General features: G+C 40.3%; 2 protein-coding genes across 3 annotated transcripts in view; one reads left to right on the top strand and one right to left on the bottom strand.

Moving 5' to 3' along the window:
- The first annotated feature begins 1,187 nt into the window (after positions 1 to 1,187).
- LOC112571637 (gem-associated protein 2-like) lies at positions 1,188 to 8,515 on the top strand. Its single transcript, XM_025250781.1, has 8 exons — positions 1,188 to 1,575; positions 1,911 to 1,995; positions 2,754 to 2,843; positions 3,350 to 3,412; positions 4,067 to 4,243; positions 5,804 to 5,872; positions 6,207 to 6,317; positions 8,161 to 8,515. Exons 1-8 carry the CDS (start codon positions 1,421 to 1,423, stop codon positions 8,254 to 8,256), a joined length of 846 nt encoding a protein of 281 aa, XP_025106566.1. The 5' UTR covers positions 1,188 to 1,420; the 3' UTR covers positions 8,257 to 8,515.
- Positions 8,516 to 8,921: 406 nt separating this feature from the next.
- LOC112571634 (TBC1 domain family member 30-like) overlaps positions 8,922 to 26,011 on the bottom strand; it is a 39,803-nt gene continuing 22,713 nt past the window's right edge. For both annotated transcript variants that reach the window (XM_025250772.1, XM_025250773.1), the window contains 10 exons: positions 18,866 to 18,993; positions 17,705 to 17,830; positions 16,974 to 17,159; positions 16,676 to 16,844; positions 16,054 to 16,225; positions 15,744 to 15,849; positions 15,142 to 15,367; positions 13,464 to 13,661; positions 12,991 to 13,094; positions 8,922 to 12,730 (listed from right to left, as the gene is read on the bottom strand). In XM_025250772.1, the coding sequence (XP_025106557.1) occupies positions 11,510 to 12,730; positions 12,991 to 13,094; positions 13,464 to 13,661; positions 15,142 to 15,367; positions 15,744 to 15,849; positions 16,054 to 16,225; positions 16,676 to 16,844; positions 16,974 to 17,159; positions 17,705 to 17,830; positions 18,866 to 18,993 (2,636 nt within the window). In that variant the 3' untranslated portion in view covers positions 8,922 to 11,509. The remainder of the gene's footprint in view (positions 12,731 to 12,990; positions 13,095 to 13,463; positions 13,662 to 15,141; positions 15,368 to 15,743; positions 15,850 to 16,053; positions 16,226 to 16,675; positions 16,845 to 16,973; positions 17,160 to 17,704; positions 17,831 to 18,865; positions 18,994 to 26,011) is intronic.

Below are 26,011 nucleotides of genomic sequence, written 5' to 3' on the forward strand. Positions count from 1 at the left end.
ATTAAAAGTGAAATATCTGCATCACAAGGTACTAAATTTGGTACGATATTCCGGATTTAAGCGAATAGAACTATCGATTTTTTTTAAACCATATGGTGTTTATTGTCTATGGAGGCTTTCAAACTTGTTTAGAAAAAACACGATTCATACTTTTCTTGTGGTCACATAGACTAATAAGAACCACAACTCCGTATTTTTCCAAGAGTTACCACTCCAATTAATGCAGAAATTAGAAGGCTCTAATTACACATGACCTCACTAAAGTAGTTGGTGATATTTCAGAAAAAAGGAGAGTGGATATATTTAACTGTGGTTAGGTTACAATACCCGACCAAAAGAGAGCGATATTTGACAAATAAACGATCAGTAAAATGTTTAAAACGTTTTTTATTTGAAAAAAAATCCCGATGTATAACTAGTATACCTGTTAATAAGTGCCTGACACCAATACACAGAACGTTAATGGGTTTCCTGGGTTCAGCTCGATCGTTTATTAGGCACGCTGTTTTTTCTCTTCGTGTAGCTGCCTTGCTGTAATATAGCCTTAATTGCGCCGGCATAAAACACCACTCGATCCTCTCTAACACCCTCGATCCTCTTTCTGCCGCACCAGAAATTATATACCGACTATATAATTATAATATATACTGCGAAGTAATATATTTAACGTATATCAGGTGATATATAAAAGATAAACAATATTTTGCATTTCGACATTGTTGTAAAATTTCACTGAATTAGAAAATACACAACGGAATGTTCTTGATTTAGATGAGTTTTTTGTGTGAAAAATTAGACATCTTCGATTTTTTTAATACATAAAATTTTAATATTCACGAAATTTAAAAAAATGTTTAAAAATCCAATTTTTTTCCCAAAATTTTAAAGTGCTTTTCCATTTCTCGGAGAACATTATGAAGTCTCATCGATTTAGCACGAACTTTAATAATATCGTCCATAGTTATGAAATTGCACGATCGTTCCGTGTTCCAATGTGATCTAGTCTTTCTGTCAGAAATTGTTCTGAGCTAAGAATGCAGGTCCGCTGTAAGAAATTTTCTATACACTTAAGAGACAGATTACATTATGAAATACAAATAATAAAAACAAAAGGCCAGAAGACCTAAATTTCAAGGGAGTTAAATAGCTTTCCGATAGTTACAGCTAGAGAGTTGCTGACTGTAGTTACAGCGCTTAGTTTCGAAGGGGACACAACTCCAAAGGATACCGTGTAAACTACATCACGGACGTGTATGAAATAAGTTTGTGCGTACATAGAACACAGTTACCGAGGATCATTCCAACCCACTTAAAATAATAAGTTTCAGATCAGGGCTGTATCCGCTATGTGTTGACGTATCCTTGAAAAAAGGACAAAGAGGTGCAGTTCTGACGTGTCTGATAGTACGTTGTCTTTAAAATGTTAAAAGCACATGCCAACCAAGTTTCATCAGATCTAGATGATGAGGATAACAGCTTACTGGAACCCGCTCTTGTTGTTAATGAATATGAAGACACCGATTTCGATTTAAATATTCCTCCGACAACTGGTAACGAATATCTGCGAAGAGTAAGGTAAATAGTACGAGGGAGGATGGTTAACTTATATGTAACTTTGGTTAATCGAAAGAAATTTTTCGTTGATATATATAGGCGTGTGCAAAGAGAATAGTCTGCCAGTATGAGTTTGTATTGCATTTTTAGCTTTTGCATTATACTACACTTTCTTACAAAATCCTCTGTATATTCAGACTTTTTTTTGTTTGGTAAGATCCAGATTCAGTCTCTCCACGTTGTGGAACATCAAAAAGAAAATGATTTGTGATTTTTTATTTCTAATAACTGATATCTATTTCTCAGCTTTTCTAACATGTTAAGTATATTTATATGAGTTTTGTTTGTGCTGTTAGACAGGAGGCTCAAAACTGTCCCAAAGTGGTAGTGGCAAATTTGGATACAAAAATATTCAACAACAGACAGACAGTCAAAATCCAGGTAAGAAAAAATTTTATTATTTTTTTTAAAGAGCAGTATAGATGCAAGCACTGATAATTAAAGCACACATAATGTATTTTTTTGCCAGTCTGTGTAGATATTTATTGTGATCATCACAATGTATTGTAGCGGGAGTGTTGTTAGGGCAATGTGTACCACTGACAGTGCTTGTTCCCTCCACCCTGCATCCCCTTCCACCCTACGCTTGGTCGCGCGAGGAGCGCAGCACAAGATGGACAGCAACATCGGGTGATATAGCACCCAAACTGTCCGGTACAAATAGCAGGCAAAGATCAGTGCTTGCACCTGTTTTCCCGGCACGGGAACTGGTCCTGGACTCACAAGGTAAACAAGGTCAGCTGAGCGCGGGTGCATGGTGGATAGGAATGAAAAAGAACACTTGCAAGGTAAATATTAGACGACACACTCGACTAACAAGAGCTAGAATTTTTAGTGGAAAATTCTCCTTGGGAACTTCCGTCCTCTTCCGTGGAACTCCAAAGAGGAACAGACTGATTTGGCGCTAAGGTAAGGGGCCGCGCGGGTTTTGGCCATTTAGCGAGGGTCAGTCTGGCTACAGTATTGATGGTGGAGAAGAGGCAACAGTCATGATCACTATCAACTTTTTATTCCACATACAACAAACTTTTGCAGCAGTTATTTTAGAAACTTCAGAAGTATTGATCAGAAACATTTTACATATATGGAAAAAAAAGAGCTGGCAGTCTAATTTAGCAATGTATCCTGCTCTGTTTCAGACTAAGGACTGCATGCCTGCACCACATGGCTTTGGTCCAAGACCAGACTGGGTTAAGATGCAGATAGAAGACTTTGTACAACTGAGACAAGTAAGTGGGCCTTGATTCACTGTATACAACAGTAAAACATTACTACTTTAAAGGTGGAATGGCTTAATGTCACTTTTTTGTGTAAAATCTTTCCTATTTTGAAAATAAGCACACAAACGTAAAAAAATGAGAGCAATGGCAGGGTTGAGAAAAAAACGAATTTTGGACAGATTGTCTAAAACTTTAACATTTTAATGCATATTCCGAAACACGTCTTTGATAATGTTCTGCCATCGGCATCCTTGAATTGTGCAAGGATATGAAGTGTGTTGATTTATTTTATATCAACATGCAAAATATTTCATTCCTCTTCTGTGGATGTTGAACAAATTTAAATTTACATACTTACACTTCAATCCTTTTTTAAAATTTGATACAGTTCAGTGGTTGTCCAGTCTGCTGGATAGTTAAGAATACTATATCTTATATGAAAAGGTGGAATGCTAAATGTACTACACTCAAAAGAAAGAAGACCAAGCTTAATAAAACAATGTTGCATATTCCAGAAAATTGCCCATTTCAAAGCCCTGCTGACCAAGAAAAAAGTCACACTACCAGCAGTATGTCTTGTAAGTAAGAGTTAGACTTTATCATGCTGTTTACTTTAAAGATGTAGTTCTGAAAGGGGCTTATGAGTGCTTTATTTAAAAGTAACTTCTCAAGTTCTTGTTTTCTTCTATTGATGTTTAATTTGCTGGGAGATTGTTTGTGTTTACAAGATCTAATCTGGACTTTTTGTATGCTCTTCTGATTCTTTGAATCCCACTTTTCACACTTCACCCTGGTATTTTTATTTTTACTTACCATTGTTGTTGTAAGTGTAACCCTCTTGCACCCATACATGCAAAGTTGTGCAATCAGAATGATGAGTGTTTCTTTTTAATCTTTTTAATGTAGTTCATGTGTTAAAAAGAAAGAGAGTTGTACCTGTGGAAGGCATCATATTTACATTTTATGGTTTTGCTGCTGTTGAACAATTGTCAGTTCTTTGTGGTTAAAGGTATTTTGAAATACTGGTTTTTCTTTAATAGTTTCCTGTGATTGATTACTAATCAAGTCTAGCAACACATATGTAGCCACACTTTGGCAAAAAGTTTAGCCTTATTTCATAGTACAGGTTACATTAGGAAAATGTTTCAGTTACTTTAATTATGAAATTAAGGTTATGCTGAATAACAAAACAGTAATTACAAGTCACTATGTTTGTAACTTTTGTTTATTAGCCCCTGGCAAATGATGCAGAAAGCTGGTGTCGTCTGAGCTTTGGGCGACTGCAACTGAAGACATCAGCACGCCAGGAAGAGAGTGATGCCACTGGAGGTATTCATGGTGAGACGCAGCTCCAGAATGATGGAACTGGCACACCACCACTCCTAAGCATTATAGCACGCATGGACCAGGTAGGTATTTGTCATAGTAATGCACTTTAATGTATATTTGATACCCATTCATTCTCTTGAGTGGAAAGTCTTTTCAAAAATGAAATTTTGTAAAAAAAAAAACATTTGGTATAGCCTTAGGGTGAAGATGAGAAAGCTTATATACCACTTCTTATTCCTTTTCACCCCCAGTGGAGCATAGGACCACAACTACACCACGCCATCGGATCCGGTTCTTGGCATCCCTTTCTAGTTGGAACCATGTCATGCCAGCTGCCTCCACCTCATTGTGGACTGATCTCCTCCATGCCATGTCTGTTTGGGTCTCCCAACCCTGCGTCTCCTCTGTGGATTCCATCCCAGAGCTTGTCTCGCTAAATTGTTGGCCGGCTTTCCCAAGGTGTGACTGATCCAGCCCTTTCTGCTTCTTGATGTCTTGGCTGGCAGATTTTTGGTTGGTTCTCTCCCACAGGTCTGTATTGGAGGCTGGAACTTGCTCCTTCTCCCAAATTTTATGCAGCAGGGGGTGTAGCATCTCCGCTGTGGCTTTTGGGTCTGCCTTGAGTGCCTCTGCAGGCTCATCTCCCAGTATTTTGCTCTGAGCTCTTCTTTTTCCTGCTGGTCTTGACTTTGGTTAATGTTCTGCTTCAGCTCATTCTTTTTTTTTTTTTTTTTCTATCTTTTGCCAGGTCCCTAAAGTCAATTCCTTGTGCTGTTTCTCTTTCTTTCCCAGAACACACATGAAGGCAGTCTTCCACATCTCTTGTAATCCTGTCCAGTGGTTGGCCACTGTTTCTTCCAGGAGCCCCTCCAGCGCCGCAAACCTGTTTTTAACTTCGCAGTTGAACTCCTCTTGCTTTCTGCGGTCTCTAAGAAACTGCATGTTGAATTTGTGGTGCGGTCTGTCTGATGAGTCATGGAAGGACCTCAGCTTTATCTTCATGGTTGCCACAAGCAGATGGTGATCTGTGGTTGCATCTGTGCCACGCCTTACCATGACATCCAGCAGACTCCTCCTAAACTGGCAATAAATGGTGATGTGGTTGATCTGGTTTTCTGTATGTCCATCTGGTGAAGTCTAGGTGGTCTTGTGAATGGTTTTGTGTGGAAAAACTCTGCCTACAACTAAAAGGTCATTGAACAAGCAGGTCTGTGAGCAACTCACCATTTTCATTGCAAATTACCACACCTTGCTTTCCAATTATATGTCTTTTATCTGTGTTGTCATTTCCAGCTTTGGGATTCATGTTGCCCATTATGATCTTCAGGTCTCGTTTTAGAGTACAATCAACCACCGCTTGAAGGGAGTTATAAAAGTCTTCCTTTTCCTCTTCTTTCACTTTAATTTTCTGATCAGTCAGAAACTGATTGCTACTGGGTGAACAGGGCTTAGCTCCCTTCAATGTTGAGCACACTACCATACTATGAAACATGTTTTTGGAAGTAACTGCTCCACTTCCTAATATCAAATCTTTACTTTTAGATTAAATTCTTATATCACAGTTTTATCTTAAATTCAGTAAAGATTGTTGATATCCTCAACATGTATGCTTTACAAAAGATTTCTTTCTTTGAACATAGCAACAGATTGAGCGAGTCCTTGAATATCACACCAACTGGTTGGAGGCTACAGGATTTACCCGCAAGCAGGTAGCTCTAAGTTTCTTGCAAGTCCAAACAAGAAAAAAAATTGTGTCTTGAAGCAGAAATGATAAAGAAAGACTTCTATTCATGTTGCATTCTAAATTTTAGAACCAAAAAATTGACCAAAAGACATATATAAAAGCAATGACTTTTACAAGAATGATGGATTGTTATTAATTCTGTCACTAAGTGTGATGACTATGCCATCACAGAGAGAAGTGGGTCAGTTATGAGGATGAAAATGTTTGGGAAGGATTGAAATATCTGCCTATATTTTGTTTGTGAGTGTGCATGCAAAAGTGTATTTCAAATGTTTTCTGCATGTATTTATGTGTTCCAGGGCCAATGGTTCTATGCATTACTCTCAGTACTGCAGAAACCTCTTACGCCAGAAGCATGCTCATGGCTACGGCAGCTTGCTCGTCTGTGCTCAATCATACGAGCCTCGCTGGTAAGTTGGTTCAAGTTCAGAGGCAGAATAATTTGAAGCTATGCGCTTTTGGCAGGAGACAGAATAGTCTGAGTATACCTGACCTTTAAACTCATAAACATTATCCAGGGGTTGTATGAAGACTCGTCCCTCTAAATTATCTACCACAGCAAACTCACTAAACCTTTTGTAATGAAGACTGGCATAAGACAAGGTTGCATATTATTACCAACAATCTTACTGATGGTCATAGAGTGGATTATGTGCAAGATGACCCAAGACAACAACACCAGTATTCAGTGGACCTTCACCAAACAGCTAGAGGACCTGGACTTTGCAGATGACATCAGTCTCCTATCTCATCAGCAGCAGCATGCACAAACAAAGCTGAGCAAGATAGCGGAGGAAGCAGAAACCTAACCCTAAAGACTGGCTTAAAGGTCAACAGAAAGAAGACTGAAGTGATGAGAATCAACAAGCAGGAACTCCTAATCCAACCCAGGCGAGAACATCCTGGAAACATCGCTTTTTGTACCTGGGAGCAGGGATGGTGGAGTGGACAATGACATCAAAAGCCACATCAATAAGGTCAGGCATGCTTTCAACAGTATACACCCTATCTGGAACTCCCAAGCATTATCCTTCCGCAGTAAGACCCACATCTTCAACACAAATTTGAAAGCTGTACTGTATGGTTCTGAAACATGGAGAGTGACAAACACCATCAACAACAAGCTCCAGACTTTTACTAACCGATGCCTACGCGATATTCTGGGAATAAGACGGCCTGAAAAAATCTCCAACAGCAGCCTGTGGAAAAGAGCAAACGCAGAATACCACCAGCCAAGACATCAAAATGCGCAAATGGGGTTGGATATGGCACACCCTGGACAAACCAGCTGACACCAATGCCAGGCATGCACTTAACTGGAACCCTCAGGAGAAGAGGAGAGTTGGGAGGCAAAAGCAGACTTGGAAAAGAACAGTAGAGAGCGAGGCAAAGGACGTCGGAACCACATGGGCCCAACTGAAGGAGGCTGCCCAAAACCGGATCTGCTAGCATGTTGACACCAGCTTAGTGTGACAAAAGACTAGGTTACTTTTTTTTCAAAGATGATGTCTAAAGATGATTGACTGGACACAACTTGTATACATGCTGAAGATGTTCACTACAAACATTTTACTATGTCCCTCTAATGGTTAGTTAAGTTTATTCCTTGTTACTCCTTGAGGAGCATAGGGCCACAATCCCTCTAATGGGAATATGACTAATTTCTGTGTGTGTGTGTGTGTGTGAGAGACGAAAATTGCTGAGGATTAGAAAAGGGAAGTCATTTTTGATTAATGCTTGATTATCTTCCCTTGGTGGACACTTAACATAGGTTTTTTTTTAATGATTGCATTTTAATCTGTTCATGGCATTAGTAATAACTTATAAAAAATTTCTCTGAATCTTTTTCTCCCAATCCACTCAAATATTGGTGCTTTTCTGGCAGTTAAAAAAATGATGCAATCATCTCAAGGCCATTTCTAACTAGGCTAAGTGACAAAGCATCAAACCTTTAGTTCCCCAAAAGCCCATTGTATTGGCAAATAACAAACAAATTTGGGCAAAGCACAGTATATTGATCAGTTTAATATGTCAAACATACATCCCAAAACCATTGGTTTTCTGTGACTGTAACACACATCTTTGTCAAATTGGATGAAATGTTTGTGAGGACATTTGCTCTGTTGAGAAGGGTCTTTTGACTTTGATAGTACTTTGATGTGGCATTCTTTATTAATTTAGCGCAGAAAAGTGATGTTGACTATTAAATCTTTTGTTTTTGCATGAGGTGGTGATGTTACTGTTCCTGTGCAGGTGTCAACAGAGGATGAGGCAGTACATCAGCTTAATTTACTTATCTGCATAGTGGCCAGATACTTTGACCAGGGAGACCTTGCAGACAAAACGTGACACTCCTCATAACTACACAAACTTCAGTGGAATTTTTACAGCCATCATCTTTTTCATTTAAATTTCATATCTAATTTTAAAATCTTTATATAGCATATTTTAAAATTCATACCAAGTTTTATTGGCTTTGTGTTGTTAAAAATTTTGTAAAGGGAGGTTTGAGGTGGCCGTATTTCATCTGTGTAATGAACTGTTTAACAGTGATGAAATGGTAAAACTTCTTAACAATTCTGATAATAAACTGTGTTTATGGACTCACTCCAAATGTTCATGTCAGGAAGGAAATGTTCATCTGTACAATTGACACCATAATCTAAAAACAAAGGAAAATATGTATGTGATGAACCTGAAAGCACCATGAACACATACACATTCCTACTGGGGATAATTACCATTAAGTCAAGCAAACCACAGGTCCCAAGATGTTGGTCAGCCTGATGTTTGAATTACCATAAAGTCTGGCAGACCACCTCTTAAGACCATGAAAATGAATTGCAGAAGTTTATATGCATTGTTTCATACTTACATGTACAAGCAACAAGAGTGAGCCTCTAGTAGAATGGACCCTGTGAAATGCCACTGGGACACTGTGGACCAAAATAAATTACATGCCATCCTTCCCAGTCTTTCCAACCACCTAATCTGAGGAATCTAAAAGAGTCAACTGTTATCTTTGATAACATCTTTATTGCTTATTAAGTTAAAAATATTTTGGTGTGAAGGATTCTGAAATATTTCCAACATTGCATTAGACCACAAAGCACAAACAAATGCATTTCAAACACTACATTACAGTGGCAATATAGTTTGTGTCCTACCAATTACATAAAAGTACAGAATCTTGAAAAGTTGTTTTACTAACCCTATTTTTTCCAATGTAAGCTTGAATTCATTATGATATAGAGCTTTGGTCAAATGACTAGCAAACAAGAGGGTACAAAAGACTGAAGATATGGGTCATGGCTAAAGGAGAAAGCTAGTAAAGCTAGATATTCATTATTATCTAGAGCAGAGGTGGGCAAAGTATGGTCTGCGGACATCTTTAGACTGGCCTGTCTGTCAAAATGCGAAGTGCACTTATTTTCTTTTTTTTCATTCAGCGTAGGTTAATTTGATTGAAATTAAATTTATCAAGTACAACAGTGTTAGAAATGTTGACAATCTGTAACATTCTAACACAAAGTACAAAGATAACAAATAACATGGCTGACATTCACGTCATTAGCGCACTCGGGGTGGCCGCCTTCAAAGGAATGGCTGGTTTTAAAGTTTTATTGTGAGTGAATTCAAACAGCTTCACTTTACACAATAAATTCGGTAAGTGAAAACCATTAGGTACTCACCTGGTGTGGGGTTTTGGTATTTTAATGGCCTGCTGCATAGCTTTGAATTTCAACACCAGCCCGCAAAAAGAAAACTTTGCCCACCCTTGATCTAGAGCATGTGGGGACTTGGTTTTCTTGTAACTTCTTGTATAATACTTCATTTTCCTATCAGAAAATTTAGAATTGTGAGTGGAAATTTACAAGACAATGATGAAATCAAGCAGGAATAGCTGGTCTCATATTGTTAGAGCACAATGCAACACAAAGAGGCATGGTAGAAGCATTTGACATGCAAATTTTAGTGATGCATAGTTTGTCCTGTATCTTGTGTGGCGAAGGTATTTGTGAGGATACGTTTTGTAGCATCTTTCTGGTTTGGTAAAATCAGGCAATGTAGGAAAAAGGAAAACAAACACAGTAACACCATTGTAAACTCATTCCTCAAGCTATGTAGTACAGCAGTTAATGGTAATGGTATATATTAAAGTAGAATTATAATGCTACAGTGTTGAAGACTGAGAATTAGTGATACAGTCTGTGACATCTAGTCATCATCAGATTAAACAATGATGTGATGAAATCAGCAGAAATTAACAAGCACTCTACCAAACAAGGATAACCAACATAAAATATACGACTATATGTATCTTCCATACCCTGTTAATTCCAGACAAGTTCTAACAGTGAACGTGACTCATAAATAAAGATAGTAAATTATGCCTTGGAAAAAAAGATAAAATACTATGATGGAAAAAAAACCCCAGCTGATTGAATCTAGTTGCACAAAAAGGGATTGGAACATCATGAAAAGATTTCAGATTTTTAAACAAATTACACAACACGGGCAAAACTGTTCAAATCAAAACTACACCACACCCTTCAGGATACTGGGGCCTTTATTATTCAAGCATGCAACCTTTTTCCCCCAAAGCCCATATATCACATTATATGTCTTCTATGATTTGAATCCTCTAATTTTAGTAGCCTTTAATCAGTGATTTATCTTTCTTGGGGATGCTCAAAACTGTGCTTGCAAGTTTTAAAAATCGCAAATCTGCTGTGATAATTGACAAAGTAGATGGCGTGATAATGAGCACATAATTATGCTTGACTGCAAATATGCACAAACCCATTTAGAAATGTCAGATATCAGCTATAATACTGATATTTTCAATGGCTTATATACAAAAAATGTTAAGATGGGTAATTTAATCAGAAGATGACAAAACACCACAATATCCCTTTATATTTTATACTGTACTGATCACTAAAATTTTAAAATTATTAATTAGTTTACAAATGTTCACTTTCCTTTAAATGTTCTTGTCACTACAGAAGAAACGTGTGACAATTCACCACTCGATTAGCATTTAACAAAAGAAACTTTCCGCCGTTGGCTAAGACTTATCCTTCAAAGTATTGCAACACTTGGACCATAAACTTCAGGAGATCCCTGATATCACACAAGTCATTTCATCTTATATAACTTCAAATTTGTCATATCAGGAATTTATAAAAAGAAATGTTATAAATCCCCTCATCACTCATGCCCTTGCAATCACACACATTCATTGATTACTGGATTAGATAAAAATGTTTTACTAAACCTTTCTACTTCAGAAAAACTATTTTAATGTATTATTCCTGATCATTCATGTTGGTAGATAATGACTGGTGATAATATGGCACTATTTCGCATACAGTATATGTAAAAACAAATCCAAAACAACTTTGCCCTCACTCATGCTGATGAGAAATTACTTTTCACACAAGCCAAAGCCCAGCTGTGGAATCTCTTATCCAATTTTTCAGGAATAATGGAAAAGAATTCTATCAACATGGGTGTTGACATCATCTGCTATGTTAATCCTCAACCACCTCTTCTTGCTTAAAGCTTACTTTCTGAGTTACTTTCCATGTAAGGTATGCTAGGATGAGGCATTGCGAGATTTCCTCACTTGCAGTCCACCCAACATCTGTCCCTGAATCTGCTCGAGCATTGACGGTGTGTACAGACCAAGTTTGAGGCCTGTTTTAGCACGATTGGTGTTGACATGTTTCACAGGAAAAGGGTCAAACGGCCGTGAAGTCTTAACGGGTGAAGAGGATGGAAGCTGGCAAGATTGTGCAGAGGGATGATACTGCCGAGCAAGCAGGATCGACGATGCCTGCTGCACACACAAAGAAGCAGTACTGCTGCTAACTGGCAATGTAGACGGTCGAACCATGGGATTGGAAATCCCTTGCGGTGCCGAGAGGGAGCGAGCAATATTCTGGTTGCGGTAGTTGCAGTCCTGCTGATTGCTGTCACAACTGCCAGCATTGACATGGCTGTCAGGTAAAGCTCGACAAGAAAGGTTTGCATCCTCTTTTTCATTTTGAGACTGAGCCTTCTGTAGGTCAGTCTCACTCAGCTGCTGACAACTGTCCTTGCAGTTACCTGCCCTTTTGTCTGGGCTGGAGGTGGCTGACCCCTGAGTGGGACTAGATAAAATAACACCAGAGTCATCTTCTGATATCTGTTGCAGACTAGTGGTTTCCTGCCAGCATACCTCTGTGATGTTCAACCTATCCTGATGCAGACAAGAGTCTTTCATTTCAATTTGCTCTTCATACTCTGCAGGTGAATGCTGGCAGCCTAGACTGGCTTCTGGGTGCTGAGCAGTAGCTTCAAGGTCATCATTCCCAAACATGCTGCAAGTGCTGGTACCTGCTGTATCCTCGCTGCCAGAGCTTGGACAGATTGTGTCAGCAGCTTTTCTCATAGGTGCCTGTTGCACACCAGTGCTGCTTGCAGCTGCACTGCTTTCTTCCCTACCCATAGATGCATCAGTTTTAAGACACCGAATAGTTGAATCCTCATCTCCCACCAGCTCAGGAAGCCTGTCGTTTTTGCAATCATCCTCAGTATTGGCAGGAGCTGCTAGATCCTGAACAACTGAAGATATTTGTCTGTCTGTCTGAAAAGATGAACTATTGGGCATGTGACATCCCTTTGTCCTGCCGCAGGCTTTTAGTCTCTCTTTGGAGAAGGTCCTTACTGTCGCCTCAGTATGCAGCTGTTTTGTTGGAAGACTGTTGTGAGTTGCAAGGCTGCTAGCAGCAATACGAGGCCCGTCAGTGACCATTCGATTACGTCCTGACAATGCCTAGTGAATACAAAGCAAACAACAATGAATGGTCACTGTGCACAAAAATTTTTTAAAATAAATCACAACTTGGAATAGTTTGCTACTCAGGTGGCCTTATTTGTGTCAACATTTTGACTGAAAGAGCTTGTGTTTGAAAGCAGCATGTAAAATTAATACACCTGTGAGGTGATTTGTATTTCTGAACAAAGATGTCAGTGGTGTGTCAATTGTTAGATATCTGTGATGTTTCAAACATTGAAAAATCCTCCATTGCTTACCTTGCCCACAAAGAGATGGTTCATAGCAGTAGGGGTCTCAATGTGTGGAACCAGGACATTAACCTTTTGTCTTTCCTCTACTTTTTTCTTTGCTGAAGCTGCAGCTATCAGGAATGAAAAAAAATGTGTTAATAGTATGCCAGCCCAATTATCTGAGTAGATATTTAGCAGACCTAACAGAAAAAATAGGAAGCAAAGAAAAAAAAAGCCTATTAATATTTCACCAGCCCAGTTATCTAAGCAAGCATTTATACATATACAGTATCAAGTCCTTCAAGAAAAAGGTCCAAGGTGAGCTATTGTGGAACAAATTATAAAAATAGATCTAATAGATTTTATGTGTTTATAAAAGTAGTACTTTATCTTAAGCCATAAAATTAACATCTTAATGTCTCAAAGATGGGGATGTGCTATTCTCTCTACTTATAAGCTATTAACTAATTAGACAATGACTGAATAACTAAACGGCATACCAGCAATGATGATATGTGCCTGCCTCTGCCTCTGCCGCAGTTTTTCATACTGCAGTTTCAGTGCTGTGATGTCAGTGCTCATACGCTCTAGGCAAACTGCATCACGTCCAACACCACTGTTTATCTCAGGTTCGCCGCTACCATAAACACCTGGTCCAACTAATGAAATATCGCCTGCTGATCCTCCAATCATTTCACCTGCAGGACAAAGAGCTGATTAAATTTGTATAAGTGAAACCATTATTCAACACTAAACTGTATAATTTTTGTGCATTCTTTCACTTTATTTTTGAATCAAAATCTAAATCTACAAATATGGAAGTTATACTTTCTAGTCATACATGCTTGGATTAGGGAAACCAATTTGTTATTGACAACATCAAGTATCTTTACTTTCATAACATACAAAGTTCTCCAATTTTGAAATAATTATCTGTCCATATTTTAAAATCAAACATGCTTAGTTCTCTTAAAAACAAAACAAAACAAAACCACCACCAAGGTTTATCTTGCAGCTTTTACATCAAGTAGTCTAAGTGCTCCCTATGGTTAAAAGAAGTTAGGTGAGGACCTCTCAAAAAGTAAATATCTCCATCACAAAAATATTCTGTTTTATCTTCTAGAAAGTCATAAGATTTAATAAATTACTCCTGAGTTCTGAAGACCTCGAGAGGCACTTGGCATGTATAGAAAAAAAATGAATGTGCTATTTGACACACAGCAATTTGCTATTTGACACAGAGGGCAGTCCTTAGAAGAACCTCTGACCCTTCTAGCAGTATTGCATCCCAGACACGCAGCACCACATCCTTAGGCAGACATGTAGCAAACAGTGTGAGGAACCACTGCATAGTGAACAGTTCTGTAGTCAAGGCATGTTATTTCCATATCCGCACTCTTGGACGACTCCGACCCAGTCTTAATAAGAAGACTGCAAATGCAGTTGCTGTGTCCCTCATCGGTTCTACATTAGACTATGCCAACAGCTGCCTCTGGGGGATTTCAAAGAGCGAGTTGTCGAGGCTACAGCGAGTGCAGAATACGGCTGTGAGGATAGTTGCAGGAAAGAAAACAACTGACCATATTACTCCTGTACTTCGTGACCTACATTGGCTTCCTGTGGAGAAGCGAATTGAGCATAAATTGTTAACCTTAACATATGGCTGTCTTCACGACCTTGCGCCTGTCTATCAGCAAGAACTCATTCGCTGTTACCAACCCCAGCGGAACCTTCGTTCAGCAGCACACTTCAGACTTGAACGACCGAGTGTTCAGTCAGGGAATGCTAATAAGAAGACTGCGGGTTTCAGATCCAATGTAGCCCGCTTTTGTGGAACTCGCTTCCCCTCTCGACCAAGGAGTCTGATAGTATTGCATCTTTCAAGAAAAATCTTAAGACTCACTTGTTTAAACTTTTTTGAAGTTTTTCATTTGACCTGCAGTTTGGTGGCTGCTGGGATCACCGCGCATTGAGCGCATCTTTGTGATGTGGATACTAGCGCGCTACAAAACTACATCATCATCATCAACTACATCACACAACAATATTCACACCGTTTTATCAAAACTATTTTTGAATGAAATGAAACATGGAGCATTAACTTGATCTCAAGTCATACTAGCGTTTTTGCCTGCCTATACAGATTCCATGCCAGGAAGGCATTAGACCTTTACTGACCTTTGCCTTTGCCAGCCTGCACAGGTCCCATGCCAGGAATACATGCAATGGCCCTGATCTCGTCATCATCCATGTCATCCTCATCACTGTAAAGTACAGACTTTGCTATACGTGAAGCCTGCTTGCTTGGTGTCGGTTGGTTGGAGAAAGGCCGGATGTTATAGGTGTACTTCTCTCTAAGATCTGTCATTTGAGGAAAAGGAAATGGTGCTAGGGTGTAGACTGCCTGAAAAAAGTGAACAATCATAAAGACATGTTAATTAAATAAACATTTTGCTGAAGATGCTTTGAAGTGCTCTTCTAATTAGCTATCTGAAGCTTTGTGTGCTCATCTACATAACACTTCACTGGTGCACCTGAGAATCTGTGAAACCCTCACATGTTCTGATATTTTGTATCATTATTAGGTCTTGAGCTGAACCACTGAAACTTTTTTTTTTTAAGAGGATGGGGAAAGTGGGCGATGATGATTGACTGCAGGCAGCTATTTAGGAATTATAATACACAGGTAACAGAATTTCAGAACCATCTGCAAAGCAGCAGCAAATTGTTGGCTATACAGCTGTTACATTTTAATATTGTCACTAACCATCTGAACTCACCTTGACAATATCATCTCCATTGAAGACACCCCCCTGCATCATATCAGACGACAATTCGCCCATTAGTGAGTAGAACTCATCTGCACTTGTCACAGTCATTATCCTCCTGCATAATTTAAGCAAGTATCATTTACTATGGAGTATTACTACTTTTGTTTGGAAAACCATAGAAATAGTCATTGAAGTTGAAACACAACATGATCACTCATGCATGTATACAACTTTAACATTCAACAATAAAGAAGGATGAATCTAAACATTAAATTCAGGCTGTTGCTCTATCACTAGGACATAAATAAAAGGTGCCTACCTAGCTAACTTGCCCCAAATGCAGAGGGCAGTCCTTAGAAGGACCTCTGACCCTTCTAGCAGTATTGCATCCCAGACACGCAGCACCACATCCTTAGGCAGACATGTAGCAAACAGTGTGAGGAACCACTGCATAGTGAACACATTGGTAAGAGGCGGCTCATAGTTTGCACCTGAAAAATAGCAATATAACTCTAACACCTGTTAAAAATATGCTTATTTTCAAAACATGTACACTCGTCATCCAGCCGTCTGCATAGTAACTTTTACAATGGTAATGATTTAATAACACCATGCAGACTATTCTGTGTCAGTGAAATCCATTATGATTACTTTTGTAATTCTAACGAGTGGATTTATGCTGTTAGTGGTTTGTTTGTTGTTGTTTTTTTTTTAAAGTTATAGTACAGTAAGGAAGAAATCCAGAATAAATAAGGCAAAAAAAAAATATTTTCCAAAACATTTTGCTCTCAATCATATTTGGCATTTGTGTAATTAATTGTACTGCCATGAATTTTTATATTTTGCAAAAATAACCAACCCTGACATACATAATGTTAAGCATCTCTGCAAGCGATAATACAACAAAAGTTCCTGCAAATGATGTTACAAAACTAAAATACCAGTTGCCACATCCTGAGCTGCATGCTGCAGGCGATCAAGATGTTTGGAAAGTGTAGGAAAGGTCAGGTGCAAGAGGTCCCTGAAGACCGCCATGTCCACAGACAGTGCTCGCAGATTGTTGTCAAAGTAACTCTCTGGCAGAACCCGGTCAATCAGGTAAATCATTACCTGCAAATGAGCAACACTTCTAATAGCCTGGATTGAAATGTGATTCTCTCTCTCTCACACACACACACATACACACACACCCGGCCAGAGAGGAAGATAGGGCAGACATGCTAGGCAAGACATTGTTACCTTGAGGGCATCGTCCTCCTTGCGGTCTGTGACATCAAGAAGCAGGGCGGCTATGACGTTGAAGCCTTGACAGTAGCCGACTCGCTTGTTCCAGCGTGCATACGCCAGCAGCACACGCTTCAGCACAGCACGATCTTCCTCGTTGTCCTGCCCCGAAAAGCTACTGCAGCCAGTTCTGTGCAGGTCCTGCGCCACAGATGTGGTAGTCATTCACTAAAAAGGATCTAAACTGCCCACCAGGAACGCACGAAAAAGATGGGACAGTTAAATTTTCAACTCAGCTCACTGGACTTAAAGATATCGTTGACCCCATAGAAACATTTGAAAAACAAGAAGGAATCGATTCAAATTTGCTTTACATAACGGAGAATCAAGTCTCCTAGTCTCCCTTCCCATGAGAAAAGTTCTGCACTAGACATGACGGTTCGACATTGGATCTATGGTTATTTGCTATGACCCTATACACTATAGAGATTTTTTTTATATAAAAAAGAGAAAGACATCTTTGCCCTAGTTGATAAACAACGCAGTTTTATTATTCCTCTTGCATGAGAAGAGGCTTAGAAGAATGGGGAAGAGAGAGAGAGTGTGAGAGAGAAAAAAGAGCAGAGAGAAAGCGAAAGATGTGTGTATGCGAGAACGTCTGGTGATGGAGAGAGAAAGAAAGTGAACTGTGGGCTCTTATTTGAGGAGAATGCAGCTATTACAAAGGGACATTAGCCTTATGATACCTTAACAATCTGTAGGCCCAGCTTATCATCGTCCGGGTTGCTGCGTTCATTGAAGGCAAAGCGGACAGTCTTGTGCCAGTCCAGCTTCAGCTGGCCGATGTAGTGGTCAGCCAGGCTCAGCCACACCTACGCCACAGACAGACACGATCACAAATTTTGGTTTGTAGCAATCCGATAATTTCGCCAAGGATAATAAAAAGCTCACGAAAGAACTTTCACGCTCACGATGCACTTGTCACTGTCGCCGGTTGTATAATTTGGGACAGAAAGGAACAATGTATGTAGGCAGCAGAGCTTGTAGAGAATTCTTCTAACCAAGATATAAAACACTACATAATAGCCGCCTTGACTGCCAAGAGAAATAAGTAGGATCAACAACATAAACTGTTGGGGGAGGGAAGAACGCATATCCATTTACTATCTCACAACTACGAAGTCTTTAGCTGTGACATTTTTATCAAGATAAGGAAAGCCGAGAAACGACCGAAAACAGCCAAAATGAAAGAGACAATTCCAAACAAAACTTCTCAATTAAATATTTAGGACGACTCACGCTTAGCAACAAAGGGACTGCATGTGAACAAGTGATTATTTACATCAAATCACTGTTACGATCTTCAAACCCAAAGTAATTAGCTATTTGTCGTATTAGTTTACGAAAATTGGAAGTGCTCTCTCAAAGAAGGAAGGGTTGGGCTACTTCGGGGAAGTGGGAGGCAAAGGCCGTTTCAATTTTCACAATAGCATTAGGGCAATACAAATGTTCCAAAACATGAATTAAGAAAATGCTGAGCGGTTAGCAAAGCAACAGCTTGCAAACCGAACAGGATAGTCTATCATCATTTGTTGTTATTGCTCGGCGAATGTCATAAATAATCGATATCCCAAGAGCTGAACACACTATCCCTCTTCCTTCCAATGGAAATCATAGGTGTGATGATGGCGAGTTTTGTTTAATGCCTTCTAAAAGACGAGTTCAGCCTCTCTGTCGGTCAGTCTGTCTGCCCGATCATCGTCCTTTGTACGCAGACACATCTACACACGCACAAGTATTAGGCTCCAGTCAGCGCACCTCGACATCATCGATTACAAGCGAGCATCATCACAAGCAGTACACGCTGTACACAGGCGGAAAGCGCGTAGGAGGGCCGCCTTACTGACCTTTCTGCGGAACTCGGGTGGAATGCCCATAGGTAGGCGCCCCACCGCTTTCATGGCGTCCTTCCACTGCTCGAAGGCACTCTGGCCCGGCGGCGGCTCGAGGCTGAACTTCATCTTGGTGTCCACCTCTGTCAAACAAAAACATGTATAATTTATTTAGTATCCATCTCTATCTCTCTGACACATACACATACAGAGCTTGCTGTGCACCTCTCTACAGCATGCACACAGCAAATACATTTTTTTTTTGCCAGTGCAAAGTCTCTCCTGATACTGCAGCATAGCAAATGGCAGTGTTGTCTGGCACTTCATTCACTCTTACATTTTGTTATATTAACAGACCAGACTGTCCCCAAGTCGACGAAGCACACAAGACGCAGTCTTTCTAGTCACGGACGTCGTGAGCGCAAGCGTCCTTCTTCCTCTCACATTCCCATTCTTAACGAGGATGCAAGCGTTCTCTGTTTTTGCATTCTCTTACACTAACATCTTTAACGTAGATGTAACATTTTTTTTAATTCACCTCTCTCTTTATCTCTCTCTCACACACACACCCATCCTTAACGTAGATGCGAGTGTTCGTCTATTTTTGCATTTTCTGACACTCCCATTTTCAATGCGGATGTTGTATCCTCTTCATCCACAACAACCCTCCAGCATGTGTACCCACGCCCCTCAACCATTCAAACACCCGCTTGCAGTCGGCCACTTTCCATTTCCACCTGTACTCGTGTCAGCGTCGCCATGGCAACCGCATGGCCACAAGATCACGTATGTTGATTTTACTGCCGTAAAACCACCAGAAAGATAGTAAGGAGTCAGTGTCTGTTATGATCTGGACAACAGAGTGGCAGCCAAACTTGGAAATCACAGCGAAATGGAAAGGAGCAGCCTTATACTCTCCACTACTCCTCCCCCTCCCAACTGACTACCCCCATCTTACTTCATCCAGAGCATTAAATCACCTTTAATTGGGTTATTTACACGGGTTGTTGTTTCTATGTTGTTTATAACGTCTTTTCTACAGTATGTTTCCAATGACGTAATACATTATCATGATATATGCTTACATTATTTACATTATAGCAAATGAAGGAATTCATAAGCACTACAGGTTTATCCTCAAACACACTAGTTTCCTGCCATATATTACTGCTGAGGTGTATGGGGCAGTTTCAGTACTAAAATGCTGCTAGTTTTTAGACTTGTGATGATCCTGCGTCCAGTCTCCCCACTCCCACACCACCACAACCACCAACACACACATTTCAATGCTACCATCCGTACACGCAGCACTCCACAAACAGTGCAATCGGAACCAGCCGCTAAACAAACACGACGAATTTCCGATTAATAGGCTCTAAGTTTATCCAGTCCATAACAGAGGTTCGACAAACACGAAATAATGAAGTTGGTTTTGGAAGTGGTCTTCAATCAGTTGACAATAACTGAATTTTTCTTTTTCAAAAAATTGTTTTCCATTATCTTAGTTCTCTTCTTGCATTTTCTCATATTGTCTTGGCCTTTCTCCAAATAGCACAGACAAGAAATGTGTTAACGTGCGCACAAAAATCACGAACAAAATGTAATCAGTTACAACGCCAACTTTTTATTTCTCACCCCACTCCAGTTTCTTTCTCTCTATCCTTCTCTCTTTATCCCCCATCTCTCTCTCTGCGCCAGATGTTACCCTAAGTTGCAGGAAAGCATTCAAGTACACTCACAATAACCAGTCAGTTGAAACCCAGACCGGCATCTTAGACCCAGATGTATCTCTACATACTATAATTATTATTAGGAGAGGGTTGTGCATGTATACACGCGCGTGTGCAAGTGTGTGTGTGTGTACTGGCGCGCAACGGTATATTAAAAACCAAATTTATCTTGGGCGAACAGCTGCAGCTTATAAGGTAAAAAATTCCTAATGCAGCTTGTATGAGACGCGCATATGTTTGATAGAGAGAGGGAGAGAGAGGGAGGAGGGAAAGATGCACTCAAGCTACAAGCAGAACTGTTTGTCCATTCACATTATTAAAATGAAAATATTTAATTATATCAGTCATCGCTGTGAAGCTAAGTAAGACTTCAACACGCTAGGCTTGCTGACGAAAAATTGCTACGTACAAGAAAATGACCAGTGTACTGTGTACTCCAGAATGAGATTGTCAATCTTCTCTTGTTACTCGGGAAGAGCGAAACATCTGCCACTCGAGGTGCATAGCAGCGGGTACTTGAGGCGAGCCCGTCATTATAATACAATAGGGGTGGGGAAAGCGGATAGCACAAGAGTTATAGGAGCAGTCTAAAGGATCCAACCTGAAGAAGCGCACACTAGACGGTTCGATACCCGACGAATAAAGCATATTTTTCCCAAGCTGACCCAGCTGTGTGATGGGTACCTACTCCTCAGAGGGATGGAGAAGGTAAATCAGCGAGGAGACGGGCTCTGCCCTCACAAAATCTCTAGCGGTCTATTGGCGCCTCAGTCCCCAACGACCGTAGTGTAAAGTCACGGGACTACGTTTACCTTTTTACTGCAGTTGGGATTGCTATGGCTGCCAACGATACACGCTATGATGAGTTTAGAAGACAGCATGCTGTGGTGTAGAGTTTCCCACTGCACTTGGGTACCCATGGCAGCTCCTTTCTATGATATTTCTATGATATCAGTGGATGCTGGTATGTAATCTAATGGAAAGTGGAACGTGCTGCACGGAAGCTTTTCACGAATGGTGGCGAAAGGTGACTACGTGAGCGGATCCAGTTGTCTTGAATAGTCTATTTCAAGTGAATGCCTAACCCTGCACACAACACAATTGTAGTTCCGCAGCTCTCTCATACCCCGTAATAATGTTCTACTTGAGTACTACCAACATTTCGGTCTGTTTTATATCAGCTGTGTCTATAATACTGATGGTATCTACGTGGCTGAAGGAGAACATAATCCCAGTGGTAGCGTAGCAAGGCAAAGAAACAAAGTCTGTCTGCAAAAGCACAGCAGCAAGCAGACAATTGGGGCGCGTGTCATCTTTACCAACAAAGTTTCTGGACGTCTTTTCTTGTGCCCTCGTCCTCCCCCCTCCCCCCCCCAAAAAAAAAAAAGACAACCAGAAATAATCAGTCGTAAGTGGTCGCAAATGTCCGTAAAGACTTAATCGCTTCATGAGCATTACGCCGGAAAAATCTTCAAAGAACAATTCTGAAAAAAAAAAAAAACCTCGCCCGCGGGCCAGAATAGCCAAACCGATATATCTAACAAAAGCAGCGTCTACCCTCCCTTCTCACACAAAAAGAAATGGCAAGTAAGAGAGGGAGATAGAAGGAGGGAGAAAGAAGGAAAGGGAAAGAGGTGGGCTGCAATCGATTACTCCTGGAGTGTAGGCACCAGTCGACAGCCAGACAGTTGGCCACAGACAACAGAGCCAACTACTTCTTGCAAGCGAAAGATAAGACTTGTCGGTCTGTTCAGACGTTCTAAACAGTCGACACACAGTTCGCTACAGCGAACACAACAGGTTGCTTGTCGTTGTTTTGTTTTTTTGTTTTTTTGGGTGGGGTGGGAACAAAAGACAAGGTCTTCCAGTCTCTTCAGACTTACTAACCATTCAGCAGCCAGACGGATGATCATGGTAAATGGAAATGCTGTGTGAGCGCAAAAGACCGGACCATATGGCCTCCTTCGAATGTCTAGCTTGCCTGCAGCATCGACGAAACGTTTTCGAAACAAGAATAAAAAAAAAAAAAAAACCCGTGCATTAGCCGGAACAAGCAGCCACGTCAGTGAACTAAAACTAAGATTGAAAGTACAAGCAGCATTACAGGCAGAGAGGATTGCGACAAATCGTCTCCAATAAAAAAAAAAAAAAAAAAATAGAATTTCTCCATTTACTATTTGAACCGCGGGCTTTCAGACTGAGAAATCAAATCAAACATACTTTTTTTGTAAGTTATCGATACTCGAATCCCATGAAACCCGTTTAAAATTTTTTAACAAAAGAATAAAGTTACAACAAATCCATAATCAAAAGAAAAATTTATGTAATTAAAAAAAAACTAACGAAAAAACCCCACGTATCCGAACAAATTCTACCAATATTACTGCAAGCAAAAATCGTTTATAATGTTTAAAATATGGATGGCGTTATACGGAAGAAGTCATACTAGTGTTTGAGAAAAATCAACAAATCTGTAAACAGCCGACAAATTCAAAAGATGTGATGCCGAGCGCCGATAATACGCATTAGCACCGATGACACTGATTGCGTATTTTTGTACTTTCGTCAACATAGTTATTGCAGTTACATTAATGCTGAATAATGACACGAAGGGACTAGAAACATGTCTTTGTTTTTCTGCGTCTGTCTATTCCACGAAGGCAGGCACACGCGCACTCATTCTCTTCCCCCTACATTCTTTCCTCTCGTGTACATGCGTGTGCACACACTCTCTCTCTCACACACAATGCAGGTATAAAGGATTGTCAAAGCTCGTCGTTAAAACCGCACATATCTACGAAAAGCTATTCCAAACGGATTGCCAAGTGGAAGCCTTAAACCCCGAGCGTCACAAGGGTTCCATGCTAGAAATCAGCAGGCAAAGGATCACTACAATTATACAAGGGGCGGATACAGAATCTTTTCTAAAGTAAAAGAGGCAAACATTTTTAGTAGTGGATTACGAAGCGCCAGCTCAAGATTAACAGAAGTGAACACTACGGGTCTGGACTGAAAACGCGAACACGCTGGTACTGCACTAAAAGACGGGATACTTCCAACATGTGATTTACCAAAGAATATTTGTGGATCTCTTGTGTGTGGCACAGTGCCAGTCAAGTGGAGAAAAGGGTTTTACAGGGATGGTCGCTTTATGTATCGTGGAGATCGATTATCTGCCATGGCCAGGTGCCACCACGTCTTGCTTCCAGCGCTTTTGGTGGCCCTCCTTCACTGAGAAAGGCCGTCTCCAAATACACAGCACGAAAGAAAGAGAGAAAAAACAGGAAGAAAGCAGAAGAATAGAAAGAGGTCTAACAAAAGGACTCGAGAGCAGAAAACAAACAAAGAAACAGATGAGAAAGGAGAGAAAGCGTAAAGCGGGATGGTGATAAGATCAACTTACTTTGCAGAAACAGAAGAACACGGTTAAAGGAAAATAACTACAGATAAAATAATCTACTGCAACAACCACAGTGACAAAGACATAAACATCGTATAAAATTGTCTTACAGAAGATCTGCCAAGCTACATTCGCCCACATCTATCCGGTGCTGCATACACCAAGCCCGTCTCCAACCTCCGACGAACACGCGACAGCGTCAACTCATACGACGATGAAGGTAATAACGCTGAGCTAGTCAGTCTGACGCTAGGGAGGGATGGGGAAGGAAGGGGCGTCTTCTGATGTGCATCCTTGGGGCGGGTAAGGACACGCTGATGTGCACGAGCAACTGTCACCTGGAGCCGGCACGTGCCTTCAGTCGATGAAGTTCAAGCCAAACGTTAAAGCTGCGCGTTATTGCGTGCCGCGCCCCACCAGTGTTTGATTCGCACTCCATCACAAACACAGATGGCGATGAGCCCTGGCCAAATTATGAACCTCCTTATTCAGATTTGACTTACAGAGACAATGCTTAGGTAGATGCGGTTTGTGCGGCTCGACGTTTACTACCACGCTAAGCAATTAACTCTTAGTCCGTCGCTAACAGGTTCAGATTCTAGGCTAATAAACGCCAGATTAAAAAAAAATCGCTGCTATTAATAGCGTTCATTTAATAATTCATGCATTATGTCGTGGCCTGATTTCCTTTTCCAATAATTATGCAAACCTGATATCTTGTTTACAAGTCATTTGACAATGTATGTTTACTTTTTGGTTTATTGGGATTTACTAAAACGATGATGTATATAAAGCTTCCGGTTTAGTCACATTCATTGTTTGGGCTCGCCGAGACTAACAGAGGAGAAACTTCCCAAGAGGCCAAGCGTTGGTCTCGGCAGACAGACAGCAGTCCACCTCTACACGTCCGTACTACAACTGACACACACTGCTCAAAGTGAGAACAACAACGTAGAAGTTAAAAATAAGTAGCATCCTATCTGAGTTAACAAGACGACAACCAGCTGCGACAGATGTAAGTGACACCCCTCTCACTCTGCACCTGCCTCACGTGGCTTTGATGAAAGTTTACAGATTATGAACATTCCAACAACAACAACAACAATATGCCACGTGATTATTTAGCTAGGTTTTTTTTTTTCAAAATCGCAGGTTTTTTGAAATGTGGAAATGCTGCTTATAGCTCGATTGCATCTCGGAACACCAACAACCTACAAATACGCAGAAAGTGGTTTGTGCTTGCGCTTGAGAATGCGCGCGTTTGTGCGTTTCTTTGTTTGCTTCGTGTTTGTGTGTGAGAGATTGTCAATATACGGAAAGAAGATAAGGAAGTAATGAGAAAAAGCGACACAATCATACGGAATAGAACGGAAGAACAATATCTGTAAAGAATGAAAACAAACACTGCGAAGATGAACGATAACGCACAGCTTGCATGGTGTATGCTGCGGTGTGATGTCGCTAGTTTACAGACACCGACTGAAGCCTTGGCGCTACCGATGCTATCGGCTTACGGGGATCGGACTGCACTCACCGTCTCATTAGAAACTTGCAGGGCTGGGTGTGTGAGGACGGAGGGAGTGCATCTCTGGGTCTCTCACAGATCCAACATTCAGTCGTTTTTGTTTCGTACTACGTGCGCACCGTGATGAAAAAATAAAAAAGAAAAGAAAAAAAGTGCAATCACGCAATCTCCGCCTGATTAAAAAAGTTAAGGAACACATGTCCAGCACCAGCAACACACTTGGATGAGATAGAATAGCAACCTAGTCAATCAACTGTAAGTGGGGTGGTGATAAGTATGTGAAACGCAGGAGCGTTCAGTCTAGTAACGTCTTTAACCATAACAAAGCTACCTTTTCAGTGTGACTTGTAGTCTAAGATAATACTGCAATTTTCAGAGAAAGTTCGTCTTCTAGGGACACTGAATTATTATATATGATTATTTGTAGTAGTAATGAATATAATTTTTTTTTTAAACTGAAGAAGGTATCTTCACAACTATGAGAGCACAGAGCTGCATTGTATGTA

The sequence above is a fragment of the Pomacea canaliculata genome, linkage group LG9 (assembly GCF_003073045.1).
Source record: "Pomacea canaliculata isolate SZHN2017 linkage group LG9, ASM307304v1, whole genome shotgun sequence".
Lineage (NCBI taxonomy): Eukaryota > Metazoa > Mollusca > Gastropoda > Architaenioglossa > Ampullariidae > Pomacea > Pomacea canaliculata.